The sequence below is a fragment of the Colobus angolensis genome, unplaced genomic scaffold (assembly GCF_000951035.1).
Source record: "Colobus angolensis palliatus isolate OR3802 unplaced genomic scaffold, Cang.pa_1.0 Scaffold53, whole genome shotgun sequence".
NCBI classification, from domain to species: domain Eukaryota; kingdom Metazoa; phylum Chordata; class Mammalia; order Primates; family Cercopithecidae; genus Colobus; species Colobus angolensis.
In genome coordinates this window covers 11,781,072-11,800,579 of record NW_012118821.1, presented here as the reverse complement: position 1 = coordinate 11,800,579, position 19,508 = coordinate 11,781,072, and the positions used below count along the sequence as shown (strand labels likewise).

The 19,508-nt window shown below is 44.7% G+C and overlaps 1 protein-coding gene across 3 annotated transcripts in view; it reads right to left on the bottom strand.

Moving 5' to 3' along the window:
* MYT1L (myelin transcription factor 1-like) overlaps positions 1-19,508 on the bottom strand; it is a 536,085-nt gene that overhangs the window by 127,404 nt on the left and 389,173 nt on the right. For 2 of the 3 annotated variants that reach the window (XM_011960959.1, XM_011960961.1), the window contains exon 10: positions 3,876-4,853. In XM_011960959.1, the coding sequence (XP_011816349.1) occupies positions 3,876-4,853 (978 nt within the window). The remainder of the gene's footprint in view (positions 1-3,875; positions 4,854-19,508) is intronic. The other variant, XM_011960960.1, reaches the window with a different exon arrangement.

Here is a 19,508-nt window from a genome sequence, read left to right as displayed (position 1 = left end):
AAACACTGTATTTTTAGCCAGTTTTTGAAAACCAGTTGCTCAGATCACCAACAGATAGCGATCATTATTAGTCCAGAAATGCAATAAATAGTTAAATTTTCTTTACGGATTAGTTCTTTTTGATATTCCATGAATCAGGCCAATCATGATTGCTAGAAAGCACATGTTTTACTTTTGGTTAAGAATTCACTTTATATCAATAAAAAGCTGGATTTAGAATTTTTTGAACTTTTACGGACTTTTCATTCATTCAGGTGAACTTGAAATAGACAAAGAACTAGGAGGAATAGACAAATGTCATCATGTTCATATAAAAACACTCCCCTTTTCTTTTTTAGCTAACATCTTGTTCTGTATAATGTGCCTCTCCTGTGCTGGAAACTCTTAAGTCAGTACTGGTGTTGAGGGAAATACCATTTGTACAATCATCAGCTACTTTCCCACCATTATTTCAAGAAGAACTTTGAGAACAAATCTAAAATTACGTGGTTGTGGCTTCAGTTTCTAATTACATTACTGGAACTTCTCTCACCTGCAAACAAAATGCCTGGCACCTTATCGCCTTTTCAGTAATTTCATCATAACAGTGGTATAAATTACTGTAAATACAAATCACTACAAATATAAAGTAGTAAGTGCACAGTAACAGTTTCAAAAGAAATACTGACAATCATAAACTAGAGATAAGAGATTTTGAACTAGATGTAAATGGCTAGTGGCCGGTGCAAAAAAGTGTAAGGTGTGTTATCTATTATTCATCCTTAAGTGACCCTATTTTATCACGACACTTACGATTACCTAACAAAATATATGACTTCCCAGAGTTCGAAAGTGCTGTGAAATTAAGTAGGGATTTGCATGAGAACATTGTGGCTCCAAAGCGTTTCGGGTTTTGGAAGACGACAAGGGTATAATCTCCTCTCGATGCATGAGGTCCTGGTTGAGGTGGGGTCATGCTATTGGCCTTCACCTTCACCGTTACCTCCCCTTGGTTTCTTTTCTCTTGCAATCTCGAAAGCAAACATACAAGCAAACACAAAATAACCAAGCAAGCAAAGAAACCAACAATTTAACCCAACACCTTGCAACAACTTACAGAAAAAAAAAAAAGTGTGCTGTTTAGCCTGCTCCCTTCACTCTGCTGGAGCAGGCGACTGGGTAGAAGACAGAGGAGGTCCATGATCCAGGCCTTTTGCATTAGCTCAAGATTTTGGAAATGTGGCTCATTGATAATTTAAATCAGTTTGAGAAGATTGTGTAGAAATGAGAATACAAGTGTTCTCTCCATATTTAATAAAATAACAGAGTGTCTGAAAATAGAGCCTGTTGACATGCTAGTGGTTGCAGGAATTCTCTGTTGGCTGTGTTGGTGAGATAGTACCACAATTTTTATTTTTATCTTATTTATTTATTTATTCTTTTGAGACGGAGTCTCACTCTGTCCCCCAGGCTGGAGTTCAGTGGCACAATTTTGACTCACTGCAAGCTCCGCCTCCCAGGTTCACGCCATTCTCCTGCCGCAGCCTCCCGAGTAGCTGGGACTACAGGCGCCCGCCACCACACCCGGCTGATTTTTTGTATTTTTAGTAGAGATGGGGTTTCACCGTGTTAGCCAGGATGGTCTCGATCTCCTGACCTCGTGATCCGCCCACACTATTTTTTAAGGGAGCCTCTTTGCTCCACTTTGTTGGCCTTGCTTGGCCGTATGTATTTTGTTCTGAATATAACTACAGACATCTTTGAAGGACATTTGGAATAGTGTGGAAGACACTGACAGATACAGAAATGAGCTTTGGTCAAAGAGGAAGACCTGGAACAGCTGGGAGAGACGAGAGTCAAGGCCTTCTGCTTGCAGGAAAGTCCAAATCTGCAACCTTTCCTCACTTCAGGGAAAAAGCATGTCTCAGTTCTTACTGTTCATTCCCACCTGACCCCATTTATACAGAGGAAGCAAGCAGTCTGAATTCCATTTTCTTGCAAACAAAACAAAACACAACAAATCAACAACAAAACAAAACGAGTCAAAATTTGCATAAAGCCGCTGAATTTAAAGAGACCAAGAAACCAAAGAAGCCACCGCAACATAGAATTTGCAAATCTCAATCAGCCTTCTCCTTCACACCACGTACCCTACATGACTTCATGCCAAACTCCATCCTCAGCTCTAGGATCCGGGATTCTAAAATGTAAGCCTAAAATATATTTGTCCAACTGAGCAATCACATGAAAAGAAGACACTGTTTCTTCCCCCAAAATAAAAACGTTTCCTTCCTGTATGATTCTCAAAAATTCAACTAAAAATTTCTAATAATTTTAGCCCATCTTATTCACAATGATAGCACTATAATTTTAAACATAGATGCTGTGTTCCATAGTCTTTAAAATGCCCAAATCAGGCCTGAAGCCCTACTGAACTAGAGAATCTACTGATTCTCTCTCCTCTAAAAAACAACCCCTTCGCTACATAACAACACTGCAACGGGCAAAGCTTCACCTTGTGACTGAAATGCTGTCCGTGCCCAGGCACCTGCTGAGAGCTCCTGAGCCTCTGGCTAAGGTACCTCTACAGTTTGCATTTGGCTGTAGCGATGCTCAGCTTGCCGCATAAGGTAGGTGCACACATTGAGAGGAGAATACACGTCCGTGCCACAGTGGGATAAAGTGCAGTTTTTCTGATTGTTTGAAGTTTATACAGCAACTGATTTTCAAGTAAATTCCTGAGCCTCACTATTGGGTTCGCAGTGAGGAAACTCAGGATTCGTCATGAATAGAATGTAGCAAAAAACAGAAAAGGATCTTTCGGGTACTAACATAGAAGGATTTAATGAACTGCCAAATTTATGTTTTAAATTGCTTCTTACTGAGTTCTAAAAGAATATTTGATGGAGATATCCACAAAGTCGAGGTTATGCATGAGGCTGAATTAGAACCTGCCTCATATTGAAAGTGGACACCGTCTTCTTTATAAACATGAAGACGATCATTCAGGTTGGAGATACATATATATACGATCTACTTACATACATATAGTATACATATATATATGTAAAGATAGCCAAATACATTGACATATGCAAACATGTGCCCACGTATTTCATAAAAGAAAACTCAGCTCAAACTATCATATTGGATAGTTTTTGAGTGTTTTATAATAAACTAATATTTGAGAAAAGCGCCATTTACCTGTTTCCACAATGGAATGGAATCAGTGAGGGGGGAATGAATATCTTAAAGAAATTGCTATTGATCTTAGCTGAGGCCACACCATGCCTTGCATAGCAAATGGTTTCCATTACCTTACTATCTTAAGATAATTAATGTGCAGTCACTGCCCTTATCTTATGTTATTGGTCATTCGGTTACTGTTCAATTTCTATCAGGGGTGTTTTCTATGAGGGCAGTTTCATCAATAACTGTCACCTGATGATAGTTTTATAAATCATGATGCCACCTACCCGATCCAATTTATAAAATATGTGCTTTATCTCGGACTGACTAATTGTTACATAAACCCTTGCCACTCAACAGAGATTGTGGTTCATTTATAACAGCACAAGCTTACACTAATATTTTCTATCACGTGATGTGTCTGTGCTTTAACCCTGTCTTCCCAAGGAATGCATTTCCCACTGAAATATCCTACTGTTCATCTGCTCTAATAATATGACGTTGAGCTGCTTTATGTATTTCTCAGACAAATATTTTATTTGCTTGTCAGAAACATAATCACAAAATATCCTTCTGGAATCAACTCTAATAATGTGCAGTAGAGACATAATTCAGTGTGAGTCATACTTTAACTGGAGACTACCACCAACATCCTTTACCCTAGCTCCTGTTTTCATGAGGCAACTTACGTTAGGTAGAAATATTACCTTTACCATAGTATGGCTTTTTGACATGGCTGTCACTGGATTTAGGCTTTCTGTCCTCCCCGGGAAGTTGTCTCGGAGACTGGTCCTCGTATGACCTCATACTGTCCCTCCTCCCGGCTTCCATGGCCATCTTCTCCCTCATGGCCTTTGCTCTTTCCGTTTCTAAAGCGATGGCTTTCTCCAGCAGCGTCAGGTTCCCCTTGGTCATGTCGAACACCTCTTCAGACCTGTCCGAATTCACGGAGGTGGTGTCGTCGTCCCGCTCGTGACAGCCGTCCTCCTTGGCACAGCTGGCAAACACTCTCGACCGGGGGCTCAGCTGCTCCTCCAGCCGCATGAGGTTCAGCATGTCCGAGTAGTTTCTGTCCGGCGTCCTTCCTGGGAAGTCCTCTTCTGGCCGGACGTGCTGACGGATGTTCATGTTCTGCTGCGGGTTCCTCTCCTGCGGGTTGGTCTCGCTGAGCTTCCTGGCCAGGTCGAAGCACTGATTCCTCAGACACTCCAGGCTGCTCAGACACACCTCCTCATCGCTCTCCTCCACCATCTTTTCCATGAGTCCATTGTTCATGGGCTTCCCCAACATGACATAATTCATATTTCTGCTATCTTGCTGCGACATGCTGTCTGCATAACTTCTGTCATTCATGTTATCTGAGAGCACAACACCGTGTCCTTGGGCTAATAATTTAAGGGAGTCCACTGTTTCTCTAACAACGTCACTGTCTAAGTCTAAACTCAACTCACTTTTCCGACCCAGGTTTTCGTTTTTGTCACTATCGTCTTCCAGGCTATTGGAGGTATTGCTGTTCATTTCGGATTCAGTCCTGGCCCGGTAGGCTGCGTCCTCGGCGATTTTGCCGAGGTTTAACAACGACTTGGCCACCAGTTCATCGTAATTGTCATATTCGTCATTATTGTTATCATCCTTTTCTGTGTCTTGCATTATTCGAGTATTGTGACAATTCATTTGATGGTCTTCTGCAAAGAAAATAAAAAAGACAAAAAAGAAAAGAAAAGGAAAAAGTGGCTAGAACTGGAAGCTTAGTTGCAACAGCATGGATAGCACGTTACCTGCAAGTCAAACCGTTTATCATCTCATAGAACCGTAAGTCCCATTTGCGGCTGGGTTGAAAAAGTTGACATAAAGAAAACGGATGTTGCTAAAAAGCAGAAGGCCATTTAAAATACTTGTTGTGAATTATTAATTTCTTTAATGGATCTTAAGATAAACCAGTCAGTGTGGCAAATATGATTTTAAAATATTAATTTTGTATTTTTCATACATTTTAAGAATGACTTATTTTCTCCATTGGCTTGCTTTATCTACAGCCTCGCCAGATGTGTATTAACTGTGCTCCTCACATTACTAGGCTTTCTAAGAGTTCATGAACTTTACTTGTTGCCAATTCTGAAGCAGATGTTTGCAGCAATTGCTTTTAAATGGTCTATTTTCACAGTGGCGTGTAGGCAACACAGAGGACAGCCTCAGGTTCCTGAGAAGTCAGGCAAGGATGCCGGCTGCATTGGGAGCTCAGAATCATAAGCACACGTTGGGGCTGAATTAAGAGTTCTTTTGAATCCAATACCTTCCAGACAATTTATCACGATACACAGTGAAGCAACAGAAATTCCACAGTAAAAGTTTAGAAAGTAAATCTGATTCCTCTGTGTCTCCACAGGTTTGAAAGTGAGAGAGAGAGAAAGCGTGCAGCAGCCAAAGGCCTATAAAAGGCGGGGTTGAGGTGAGTTGGTATAACTACTGCACAGTGTTTGACCGCACAGGCAGAGCTGGCACATTCCTCCATCTCACAGCCTCAGGAAAAGCTTGGTGAGCGGGTGTAATGTGTGAGTAAGTGTCATGCTTCATCTCAAAAAAGTGTTTTAAAAAACTCTTTAAAAAAGACCATGTTAAAAATTACATAAAACCCCTATGTTTTATCTCAAATGTATTCTGTTTCACATTCAAAGAGCATCTGGGATTTGCACCTCTAATCACCATGCTAGGTCACTGCTCCTATGTACATTGCAAAATATGAGTAATAATCAAAGGGTTCCTAAATGCATCTGTACCCTTAGATTAGATTTGGTTAACTGCATGCCGTTTTCACATCTGTTCTTTGGTTTTGTGATAAAAAATCCAGAGTAAGAAGAATGCCTAGTTTATTAATGATTTAAAGAAATGAAGTATATCGACCTCTACAAAATACCAGTTCACTAAAAGCTGAGATGGGGGGCTCTGGTGTTTTCTCTATGGGTTTTATGCAGAAAAGGCTTTTGTTAGTGAAAAAAGACTTGGAGTTCAATATGTCAATAACAGAAAATAATATCTTTGTTATCCCATGCTGAAGGAACAAATATTTAAGATCTGACACACCTTTCTAAACTTCAGCAAATCAAATTTACCTTTTATTAGACACAGAGAATCACTAATTGTGTGAAACAAATACTGCCCTTCTTCTGGATAATTCCTATAAATCATCTTCTTTATTATAAGGATAAAAGTATTCCCCAAGAGCAGCAAAAAGAGAGAAAATCAAACTAGTGAAAGTAATCGGAAACACTGTGGGAGTATTAATCTCCAACGTACCCCTTGCTATAGCCTAGTGTTTAAGCTTTTAGGACTTGAAGTCAATCCTGTTTTAATGAATATTTGGAAATATAAAAGTCATATTCTCCTCTCAATTTATGCACTTTGTTATATTCATGGGCTGTGATTAGAGAAGTTTCCCCAGAATAACCAAGCTGTGTTACCTCCGCACAATAGGTACGTTTTAACAGCCAGAATCACTATGTCTATGAAGACCCAACCATGAGATGAATGATAAGCTATGATTTGAAAACAGAAAAGCACAGGCCACATGTTGGAGCATTTTGAAAGTTGAGTCAAAGAAGACACCACAGTCAAGCAAGACACGATTTTCATGATGATCTCCTACATTTCCTTTATGGAACTCATTGTGTGGTCCTGAAGAATTTGGAAAAGAAGCAAGACCTTGAAAGTGGTGAACAAGAAAAGAAAAAGCCTGTCAAATCCTCTTTGCTGCTTCTAAAGGCACAAAAAGCCTACAGGTGGAACAGGTCCTGGTTCCCATCTTACGAACTTCCTCACCTTCCTACAAATGTGTTATGTACAAGACTGGTCATTCTCCACATTCCAAATCTCAGGATTAGTGTCAATTTGTTTCCCTCTACATTCTCCCTTCAGCAGCACATAGTCAAGAAGCACATCTCACCTTTTTGATAATCAGACATTTATCTGTTTCTCCACTCAATTCATAAGTTGCCTTCCCCCAACAAAATTAAAACAAAAATGGACAAGCCTCTTCATGCAGGGTCTTAGCCGTTCTGATGCTTGAAGCTGAGAGCAGCCCGAGGAGAAAGTCCCTGAACTGTCTGGAAGCCGGCAGAATGCAGACCACCTCCGATGCATCTCCAGCTTTATACTCTAATCACAAGGCACACTGAGGGCACGGTTCATCCTCATACCAGACTGATATGGAGTTAGAAGTTCTACAGCCTGGCGCTCATCATGACTTGTGTGATGCTGATGACCCAAGTCTCCAGGTCTTAATCAGCTCAGTGGGGATCACAACACTTCCTGGCCCTTCGTCAGATCTCCTACAAGAACCATGCCACAGGATATGCCTCCTGAAGACTGCAGTTTGCTGTCTTATCATTGGCCCCAGAGCCGACTCCTGAGGAGAGCAGCCCGTTGGTAGAAGAAATCTGGAAAAGGCAGTGGAAAGTGTATTGGCATCTGAGCACAGAGCCTGCCGTGTGCTTCCCCGCTTCTTCAAAGTTCCTCCTGCTCAGTGTCATCTGAGCCTCTCCCAACAGCAGCAAATGTGGGGACGGCGGGTGAAGATGGCATGGGCGGCCTCAAAGCCTGGCAGGTGAATGGAACTTCTCAAGCTACCGGTCTTTAACTCTTTTAAAACATACGTGAAATGAAGTCAACTCCTAATTATGTGGGCTCATGGAGGGGAACAGCCAGTCAATCATCAACAGGCAGGCTCTGAATCCCTGCTGGGCATCAGCCTCGTCTGGAATTCAGTCGTTCGCAGTGAGCTTTTGGGATTCCCTCCCTGGTTGTACACACTCCCTTTCAGGTATGCTTTTCTGAGGCTAATAATGAAATTAGTCACATGATGGGATGGGCTATGGGAACTAGATGAGAATTTTCTGTGCCAGTCTGGGGTTGAAAACATGATGCAAACAATCCACAAAATGAACATTCCAACCTCAAAAATCAGGAGGCCATTTTACTAGGTTTTTTTTTTTTTTTTTTTTTTGAGAGTCTCACTCTGTCATGCAGGCTAGAGTGCAGTGGTGCGATCTGAACTCACTGCCACCTTTGCCTCCCAGGTTCAAGCAATTCTCATGCTTCAGCCTGCTGAGTAGCTGGGATTACAGGTGCACACCACCATGTAGAGAGAAGGTTTTGCCATGTTGGCCAGGCTGGTCTTGAACTTCTGACCTCAAGTGATCCTCCCACCTCGGCCTCCCAAAGTGCTGTGATTATAGGCATGAGCCACTGCTCCCAGCCTCCATTTTACTAGTTTCTATGTAGTGACTATTGTTCTATCTAATAGGGAGAATGTATGTGTGATAAAAGAGCCCTTTATCTGGAAATTATTTTAAAGGACAAGTTTATGTTCTAAGTAAAGGCACATATTTAGATGGAGATTTAAAGAGAAGAGCAAAGCATTCTCAGCTCCCTTTTTTGTGGTTTTCTATTTTAAATCTGTCATTCAGCAAAGCCGCACAGCAACGAACTCTGAGCAGGAGCCTCCTGTCAGCGAGGGCCAGCCCGGGGCTGCCCAGCGGGTGGACTCACGGAGTTACCGCACTGGTTTGGAAATCAGAGAAGAGCTGGCCCAACTATTCCAGGTGAAAAAACTGAGCCCAGAAAACAGAGCCCATTCCGTGGCTGATCTCATGCGCCCTTTCTACCTTCCTATCAGTCAATTATTCTACAAACCTAACTTGTGTTGTGTTACCCATGAGATCTCAACTCCCCTGTGAGTGAGCTTTATGAAACGTTTTAGGGCTGAATTTTCTCTCTTTTGAGTCAGGTTGTTACAAACAATTTATGCTCCATAGTTACAATTAGAAAATGAAAACATCTTCGTAAACAAAAGAAATGTGGTTGCTGTGGGCCACTTATCCTCCACTGTCCTCGCTAAGGCCTGGTAGAGTTAGAACTCTGGATTTATGTGGGCCACTTATCCTCCACTGTCCTCGCTAAGGTCTGGTAGAGTTAGAACTCTGGATTTAACTTCATATACAAGCCTTGGCTTCTTAGTGGTCTGTCCCTAAGATACACAACTTTTGATTCCTTCAGCATCTAGTCCTGATTGAGCTACCGTTCTTTCTGGTCACTGACACGGGTCCCAGGCAAGCAAACGTACAATGGAATAGAAAACACAGAAGAAGCTGCAGGTGGGGACTGTACTCCAAAGCGAACATCACCCTAGACTTCCCCGGGTGGCAGGAGACCTGGTCTGCAGGTGCACTGCCGTGAGTGTCAAATAATGAAGGACCATTGCTTTCTATGGCATTACAGAGGTGGTGTTTTGTTACATAAATAAATCAACATCAAAATATATCTTGACTTGTAAATATTGAAATATGACAATGTATTCATTCTAATGAAAAGATGATGGTGTTTTAATAGAAATTGCAATGATAAGGGAAAAAAGCCACATAAACCATCTATATATTTTTGTTTGTTTGAGACAGGGTCTGGGTCTGTTGCCCAGGCTGGAGTGCAGTGGCACAATCACAGCTCACTGCAGCCTCATTCCCCCTGGCTCAAATGGCCTTCCTGCCTCAGCTTTTGAGTAGCTGGGACTACAGTCATGCCTCACCACGCCTGGCTAAATTTTGTATTTTTTGTAGAGACAGAGTTTCACTGTGTTGCCCAGGCTGGTCTCAAAGCGATCTGCCTGCCTTGGCCTCCCAAAGTGCTAGAATTACAGGTGTGAGCCACTGCACCTGGCCATAAATGTTTCATATACCACACCCTTCTGTGCAGAGGAAATGAAATTAGTGAATACAGAACAGTCTGACTCACCTGAGTCTGGTTCCCCTGATGACCCCATGAGAGAGGCACTGGGGCACCTACTCTCCCTCTGAAGGTGACAATACAGAACCACAGAGGCTGACAGTTTACGCCATCACTCACTGTGAAACGGCAGAGCTGGAGCCACTGAGTTCTGGGTGCAGCACAGCCCTGAACATCCTACAACGCTGCCTCCACTTCCAGAGCAAGCACCCTGCACGGTTCTCACCCCAAGGCCTCCCAGGAGGCACGTTCTACACCAGCCAGACATGCAGCGCTTCAACAGTAGAGAATAACGCGGCTCCCTTCTGTCTCGCCATTCAGAATGTTTTTGTTCCTATTTTTGCATTTATCTCCTGATTTTTTTTCTCCTTTCAATACTTTGCATTGATTTATGGACTGAAGGCTTGGCTGTGTCACCAGCCACTCAGAGCTGTGCTGGAACTGCCAGCTTAGTGAACCTGCCAGTCACCAGGGTCCTGATTAGTGGAGTTTGGGTCCATTCTGATGTGGAAAAGAGATTAGAAAATGAGGACAATCCGGGACTCCAGACTGATATTCAAGAAGGCACTGGGTTTGCCATTCCAGGTGCCTGGGAAGCCCGAGGGATCTGCTTGGGTAGGAGGGCGGCAGACAGTTGAGAGCCAGGATAAGGATGTGGAGGGAGGGAACTGGGGGCGTAGGACAGGCCCAGACCCCCTGACTCTTGTGTGGGCAGGGGCCCCGTGTTTACTGGAGCCCACTTACTGCCCTGGCCAGGACCAGGCGGAGCAGCATGAGCTCATTCCCCTCTCGCTTCAGATGCCCCGGGCACACGCTGAGACACTACAGCTGAGACACTGTGGTCTCTTTCCTTTCATGAGACGGGAGAAGTCACCTTCCAAGCCCGGGTGGCCTTCAGTCGGGTACCTCTCCTAGGTGCGTGCGGTGCCAACCTCAGAGTCCCTCAGCTGCCCGCAGCGCAGGATGTGGCCTGGCTCCGGGAAGAGCTATTCTCACTGCCAGCACGAGGTCCCCGCACCCTCCTCTGTCTCCCTCACCCTCTACTGCCAGCGACAGAGCCCTGCAGTTCCACTCAGGTGAAAGGGGGACCTGGGGGGTGACGTGGCACTGACAGTGGGATGCACGTGTCTTACCCGCCAGGTCACACTGTCCCTGGCTCTGCTCTAGACGTCACCATCATGCTTTCCTACTACATCTAACTCAGCAGTGCTGCTGTGTGTCTTATTTCCAGTAGCGTGGGACATTTTCAGAATAGTCTGTCTGTATGCACAGTTCAAACAGTGATTTCTGAGTTAACAGAGGTTAAAATTCTCCCAGCAGAGGCTTGCTCTCACTACTCTTACTCATCTTGAGCACAGATTAACACAGACATTTTTTTTTCCAGTGCCGGCCACTGTTGTTTTCCTTGAATTTTAGCACTAGATAGAATTATAGAGATCGTGCATTCAAAATTTAATATGTGAAGAAACTTAGGTCCAGGGAGTCGAAATCACCTGCTTGCCATTCATACGCCCTCTACAGAATTGCCACCTTGGTTTTCCTGCATGTCAAGCCTTTCCTCTACCTTTCAAATCCGGTACATATTCAGAGGGTCACAAAGCAGTGTCATCTCAAAGATAATTTTCTGAGACATAGGAAGATCCGTGTTTAGCAGGCATTCATCTGCTTCAGGTTGGAAAGACAGATCTGAGCCTCAGGTCCTGCACGCTCCCTCAGCTGGAGAGACAAGGAGGCCGGCCTGAAGGCGGCTCCACTCAAGAAGAACCCTTCCTCAGACCCCCAATTTGAGTAATTTGAGTAAGCGCTCAGGAGGGACACAGAACGATAGCTGGGGATGGAACGGAGGGACTGAGGGTTGCACTAAGTGCTACATGACACATTCCAGATCTCTTCCTAAATACCTGTCACCTGATTGAAGAGCCTACTTCTGGGCGCCCCGATTCTTTCACTGAACTGCTGGAGTGGCATGTCCTCTCGGAGCAGAGCAGAACACCTGCCTCTCAAGGCACCCCGTGGTCCCTGTGGGGCCCCCTCTTCTCTGATAACTCATTTGCCTCTTTTGCTCAATAGATGCAGACACAATCTGATTCTACCTTGATCTCCCTTTTTCTTTCTCTTCTAAACCACAGGGTGTTTTCCTACCATAGCCATCTCCCTGCAATCACAAAGCTTCAAGTGCTGGTGAGATACCCACATCAGATCCTCCGTGATGACAACACGCCTCACCCACATCCTGCGGGCAGAAGCGTCGGGGCTGCTGGGCATAGGGAGGGCTCAACGCCAGGCTGCTGGGAGCTGTGAGTACAGGTGAGGAGGTATCTGAATTTTGCTTTCAGATACTGATAAAATACTCAAAGTTGCTCTTAAGAGTTGTTTAAAACGAATGTTGTCTGGAATATGATTTCCCTATTGTTTATAAAAGTATTTAGGATTGATCGGCACGTTTTTAAACTTTTAGGCTCGAGGGTCCATGTGCAGGTTTGTTTTATAGGTAAACTCGTGTTGCAGGAGTCTGCTGTACACATTAGTTTTCACCCAGGTCACAAGTACAATTCCCCAGGATTTTTTTTTTTTAAATAAGGAAAAGTAGAAATACTACATCTTAGTCACCACCTTCCTGCACTGCATACACTCACTAGAGTGGCCTGAGGACCTGTGGTTTATGTGCTGCACTTTGCCACTGTTTTTTCTCACTTTTGGAGATTGTGCAGGCCCATGGTCCTGTCTGCAGGTACCCTGCATGTGGGAAATGGCGTGTCACGGCCTCGGGTCCTGCTGAGACAGCGTCTCACCACTCACCCCTTAGAGAGGAGAAGGGTGGGGCCGGCCTGGGGGAAATCTCGCCTCCCGGCTCGGGCCTTCCCTCTGCTCCTCATCTGCCGTGGCGGACGAAGCAGCAGACACACCTGGAGAGGTTGGTACCAGTGCCCATTGCCAGGCAGGATGCCTCGCACGTACTTCGAACACCTCACAGAGCCGCGCGGGCACGTCCTCCGCCCTCAGCGATGCCCACGTCCGCTGGGCCTTGCACGGTCTGTGTGGTCGCTTCTTTGTTCTCCTCGGCGCTAATTACTGGGGAGCTGGTTTTGGTGCATTATATGCAAATTACCCAAAATACACTTTCAGCCATTTTGCGTGTGTTGTTCTCTCTATGGTTATTTCTGGGCCTCCGTCTCGTTACCATAAATGTCTGTGCGTCGAGCAGCTCGACCTACTTATCCACCAATAGAAAGGATTCTCTGGACTGAGGTTTGTTTCCCTGTGCCTTTGCATCGGCTGCTGTCTTTTGCTTTCTGTCTCTGTACATCAATCTACTCTATACAGCAGGGGCAATGCCTTCCTCAACTCCAGGAAAGGAGCGTGTATCACCTCACTCCTGTCCACGCCCTCATTGCAGGGCTCAAGGAACCCAGGAAGGCGCCTGTCTGCCCTTCATGCGTACGTGAGGATGCCCCAGTAAGTCACGTATTTCTAAAGTCATCTTGGTTCCTGTCACTGCCCGAACGCCTTCTTGACGACTGAAAGGAAGCATGCAGGCCAGACACTGCCCACACTCCCACGGCCACTGACGGGGCAAGGTGATAGCAGCCCTAGAGAGGCGCTGACTCAGGTTTTGGAAGATCCCACACAGCTGATTAAGCTGCAACAACACATCTCTTAGAAGAATGATCCTACGCAGGGAATTGAGGCAAGGAGGAAAATGTCTATTTAAGATAGGAGGCGTTTATGAAATTCCACGAACCATGTGTTTACCTGGGTGAGATATTGAGGTGCTTAGAGACTTTCATCAAACTGAAAACGGCAAAATCTTTGGAGAGGACAATGTAGCACAACCCTTTTATCAGATCCAAGAGAAATGTAATTATCACAATTTTGCACAAGCAAGTTCTGCTGGGCATGGCAGTGGGGGGAGGAGGAGGAAACTGACAGAATAATAGTTATTCATTTAGCAGCTGTTTATTGTCACCCTTAGAGATGAACAATGAACCAAAGACACAGCATCCGTGTAGTCATGGCTGTCCCACTGCAGTTGGTGAGAGAGATTAAAATAGAGAGTAAATAAATACTATGATGTCAGATAGTGACGTATGTTCCACGAAAAACGCAGCAAAATCAAAAGACAATGGACGCTATGTGGGATAGGGGGGTCGGGCAAGTCCTCATTGAGAAGGTGCCACTTGAGCAGAGACCTGAAGAGGTGGGAAAGTGAGCTGTGCCAGGGAGAGTGTTCTGGGGGAGGAGAGAGAGGGTGCCAAGGCCCAGGGTTGTGTGCCTGAAGCTCCAGGAGCAGTGGAGCCATGTGCTGGTAGAGTGTGCTGGAGGAGCAGGTGGAGGGAGGGCTGTGACGTCGAGGCTGGGATACACCAACGTGGCATCAAGACACAACCCTGAATGCCTTCTGCTGAAGCCAGGGAAGCCTGGGCCAACCACAAGCACCGTCTAAAGGAGAACAAAAGCGTCAGCAGGCGGAAGCCACGTGGGCTGTGTCAGTGTGCCTGGGACACTCCCTGGAGGCCCGCGGAGGACCTCTGAGTGACACGCTCTTCACGCCTCACACCGCTCTCATCATCTTGTGGATGAAGGGATGGATCTGAGGAGGAGGTCAAGGTCATGTGGCTAGGACACACATCTAGGAATCCAAATCATGCTGGTCTAATGGACAAGGCAGCTTCCACAAGCACCCCCTGGGCTGACAGGGCCCTTTCACAGAGAACCCAGGTGAGGGTTCAGAGAGCCGTGGAAAGTACCCCAGGTTCCCAGGTGATGGAGAAGACCTGGTCCCTGCGCATCTGCTTCCACTCGGAGGAAGTTCAGTCAGCACAGATTCTAGCCCCAGAGTGGAAGAAAGACCACGCAGGCTGAAGAAAACATAACTTGGGCCAGAAAAAAATGCTGAGGGGTGAGGATGCCTTGGCTCTAAGTTGTTAATGTTGCTTCACTTTGAACAGTGAACAAAACTTATTTTCTGAATTCTTCCGAAGAATGACATGTACTTTCTATAAACTGCCCACCAGCAGAGCAGCACGCATGTGGGACCGTGCTTTCATGTTCTTGCGTGCTACAGTCATTCCAATGCTGTCCTTTCTGTGAGCTAAAAGGTGAATGCACGAAGTCTCATGTATTTATAAAACTTTGAGGGTCTTTTTATTTGATGACATTTTAGGTATCTGGCTTACATAAATTAAGAGATTAAATAATAAGATAGTCTATTCTTCTACCCAGAGAATGAGCTGTTTGGAATCAACAGCTACTCAGATAGAGACAGACTGAAACATTCAAACCAATTACACCACTGTCTCTGTCTCTGTCTCATTCTCTCTCTCACTGTCTCTCTCCCTCCCTCCCTCTCTCATGCACACGTGCACACACACACACACACACGCATGCACACACACGCACACACGCGTGCACACACAGGCACACGCACACACACGCACGCACACGCATGCACACACACGCGCGCACACACATGCACACGCGCACACACGCACACGCACACACACAGACACACGCACACACACACGCGCACACACACAGGCACAGGTCAAAGACTTTCTGGATCAGCTGGACGACAGGGGCGACTGACTCCTCGTCCCCAGAGCGATTGCTTTTATTGTCAGTGCTGGGAACCAGGGAGTAGAGACAAGACTGTGAAAATTCTGGTTCTTCTGTTTTCCAGAATGGGTTTGAGACACAGGTGGCTGCTCACATAAATGTACTCGACTGGGAGGAACTTGAGAGGACCTCAGGGCTCCTTTTCTTTGTCTCTGGTATTCCATATTTCATCCGTGTCAGAGAGAAGACTCTGATCTGCTTCTGCAGAGCTCGCAGAGACAGCACGACCACTTTTCTTAACAATCTAAAGTTTAGTGAGTCTCAATATTCAGAAATGTATGTTCTTATTTTCAAATCAAATCCTTAAAGCCTCCACCTCAGTTTATGACTTCTGCTTCTGCCCCCTGTAAAGAACCATGCTTTGTATTTTTACATACACGCCTCTTCCATACTGTATTATGTATTTCTTCTGGAAAATGGTGACTCTGTTTAGTTTTGTGTCTGCAAGCAACCCAGTGCCCTCCTGGGTACAGATGAAAAAATACACACCGTGTTTTGAAACGAGCTGTCATGATATTCAGAATCTTTTAAACTCTTGCAGCCTTAATATACATGATATACTTGCTGCGTGTGGGGAGGGGGTCATGGACATTAGGTTCAGGGTTACAGAAGAGGGTGAATAAATGCGTGGGAGCGTAATATCAAGCTGAAGTTGTCCTTAATCACAACTGTGATGTTATGGTTCTGAACTGCTTCACATCTCTCAAGTGTTTTCATATTCTGCAACCTCTTTAAGCTTCAAAACAAGACAGCAAAGTGAAGGAAGGGCACATACTATTATCCTAATCTGAAGTGAAACTGAGGTCCAGTGAGGCTAGGTGACTTGCTTAGGACACGTGGTACAGCCAGAGCTGATTCCTCAACTCCATCTACCCATGGATAAACTAGAACTTGCAATGAAACGTAAATTCGCAAGGCATAGCAGATAAACTGTTACTTTCTTAGTGTGGACCTTGTAAGTACATTGAACAGAAACATATTTGACCTCACTATCTTACATTTTCTGTTTTCATTATTATGTTAAAAGGAGTTTCCCCAGGACATTATGCATCCACCTGCATCTTTTTGTTTTGTTTTGTTTTTTGAGATGGAGTTTCGCTCTTGTCGCCCGGGCTGGAGTGCAATGCTGTGATCTCAGCTCACTGCAACCTCTGCCTCCCGGGTTCAAGCAATTCTTCTGCCTCAGCCTCCTGAGTAGCTGGGACTACAGGCACGTGCCACCATACCTGGCTAATTTTTGTATTTTCAGTAGAGACGGGGTTTTGTCCTGTTAGCCAAGCTGGTCTCAAACTCCTGACCTCAGGTGATCTGTCCCCCTCGGCCTCCCAAAGTGCTGGGATTACAGGCGTGAGCCACCATGCCTGGCCTCTACCTGCAACTGAAATGTACATGGCATGATATTCGCAGCCAGATTTTTGCTTTGTATCAAAGTACCTGAAGGTTTATGAAATACAGGATAAAACTATGTTTCTATAACTTTGCACAGTTTGCATGAAGAGAGTTTAGGTTTTTTTAAAGTCATATATTGACACCTAAAAACGTCTAATTCTATGATTACTCGTTCCCAAGACGCGGTGCCATGTACTTCAACGTAGCTGCATATACCATGGCCTAAAAAATGCCTCTGTGGATGCAGGGAAAGGTTAGTTTTTAAGATGACACCAAATCATCACATTCTTTCTCCCAACTGTGTCCACAGTCTTCCTCTGGCTGAAGCCTCACATACTAAACACATGATCTTTGTTTCTATGTTGGTCTCAGAACTCACTGCCTTTTCTGCTGACTGCAGGGAAAACTGGTTGGCTAATTCTGCTTTTCACAGTCTGTCTGCGTTTCAACTTGCTTTCCTCATCAGGGATATTTCCCTGAGAAAGACAGGAGAGGATAATTGGCTAATCAGTATGGAGAACGGCATCCTGCAGGGAGGCTGGGGAGTTTAGAGGCCACACACCCGCACTCCCTCACCCCTCCACGCTGTCCTCCTATGAAAACTCAAGCCTGCGGAAACTGTCTTTCGCTTATTCTCAGGATGCTCTAGCAACCTGGGGCCTAGCACCTCATCCTGTTTGAAAGAAAACACACCCTGGGAACTTTACCATGAAAAAAGAAATGTTTCTGTGAGAAGGAATTTATACAGCATGAGTTCTGTCTTGAATTCCCTTTAAAAAAGAAGGTGGGGAGTGGAAACGCCCCGTTAGAAAATTGTCCCATGCACAGGACCGATTTACGATGAGGACAGAGCCTGATATTAGAATGGAACAGGCATGGATTACTGGCCATGCTGATTCCACAGCTGGCCAAAGAGTCACGGCACACTCCTCCAACAAAAGCAGCCCCCGCCTCCTGTTCGACTCCCCCGACCCCCACACGGACCCTGCCTCAGGGTGGCCTCCATGCCCTGCCCAGAGCAGCCGCGGCCATCAGATCACGCGTCAAGAAGGCCCTAACGTCTGTGGCCATCAGATCACACATTGAAAAGGCCTTAACATAACCAAACAGATTTCCTCTCAAGCAGCCCCTCCTCCTCAGATGCCAGCAGCCCAGGATGCCATGGCACACCTTTGGGTCACTGATCTAGAGAACATGATACAGGAAGCCAGGAAGACTTTAGAAAAGGAAGACATCTGCATTTCACCTGATTTAACCTGCATTTCACCTGATTTAACCTCGTGATCAAGTGGCAAGGCAGTCCTGAGATTCAGTAAAGAGTAGTGAAGAAAGAACCTCATATATTCTCCAAAGTATTTCAGAAACAGAGCATTTAAAGCAACAGCTATGTGCTACAGGCAGCTGCACACATGGAAGCTTTCTTTAGTCTAGAAAGCACATTTCTAGGCTCTTCCTCATGAAATGTGATTCCTGTCTATGGGAAGATGCAATGTCTGCTATAAAGAATATACGTATGTGTGTGTATACATTGATTTAAAGATATCTTAGTGGACTGGATTATGAATATAAGCCATACCTTGCTAGGTATTATATATCCATTTACGATATATTTCTCAAATCACAGGAATCCAAAAAATCTCATAACATAAAAAGATCTGATCATAGAAAAATCTATGACCATTGAACAATAACTTTCTTAACTTTAGCATAACAAGGGGAGTTTTAATTAGTGTGGACTTGGACTGTAATGATGTATTCTGAAAACAAAATTCTTCATGCAAAAACCAGCCTATGTTAGGTCTACTGTATAATAAATATAACTTTGCTTAATTAAATATGAACTTAATCTGAAATGAGTTTCTCAGGGTTGTTCAAATAAGCAGAAGGTAAGCAGGAGAACATGAATTCCATTACAAGGAAAACCATGCAAAGTGTTTGATTATCTATCCACCACCTACAGAAAATAATATAATCTTAATTAGCCTCAGTTTCTAATTTGTATGATGAGAGAGAAAGAGCTTCTGCCCTATACGTCTTCTGCAATCAATGTGAAGATCAGACTCGATAACGTGACTAAATATGCCTGTGGGAAACTTACATTATTAGTGTGATTTTGATTCATGAGAACAACAATGCTGGAGGATCCCTGAAATTAAAATAAATACTTAATCTTAAATTATAAAGAATAGTCCTTCTATAACCTGTGGGTTCTTACTGTAATAGTCTGGGAGTTTGTATACGTTTGTTTTATCTAAAACAAAACCTCTTAGTAAAGTCCACATTTCAGTTTATTATAGAAGCGAAAATGCTCGACTGGATGAACAAATAATGGCATCCAGCCGGGATAAGTCGCCTGAGACTTTCTCCCTACTTGCGAGGCTGAGGCCAGCGTGAACCTGTCCCAGCAGCTCCGTCACGATGCCCTGGTTTCTGCAGTCAGATGGGCACCTGTGCCACTCACACTCAGCTCCGTGCTCTGACCACGTGGCTTCCTTTGAACCTCAGGTCACTGTCTGTGCTGCTATGTGTTAGAAAAGGGGCACAATCAACTTCAGGGCAAT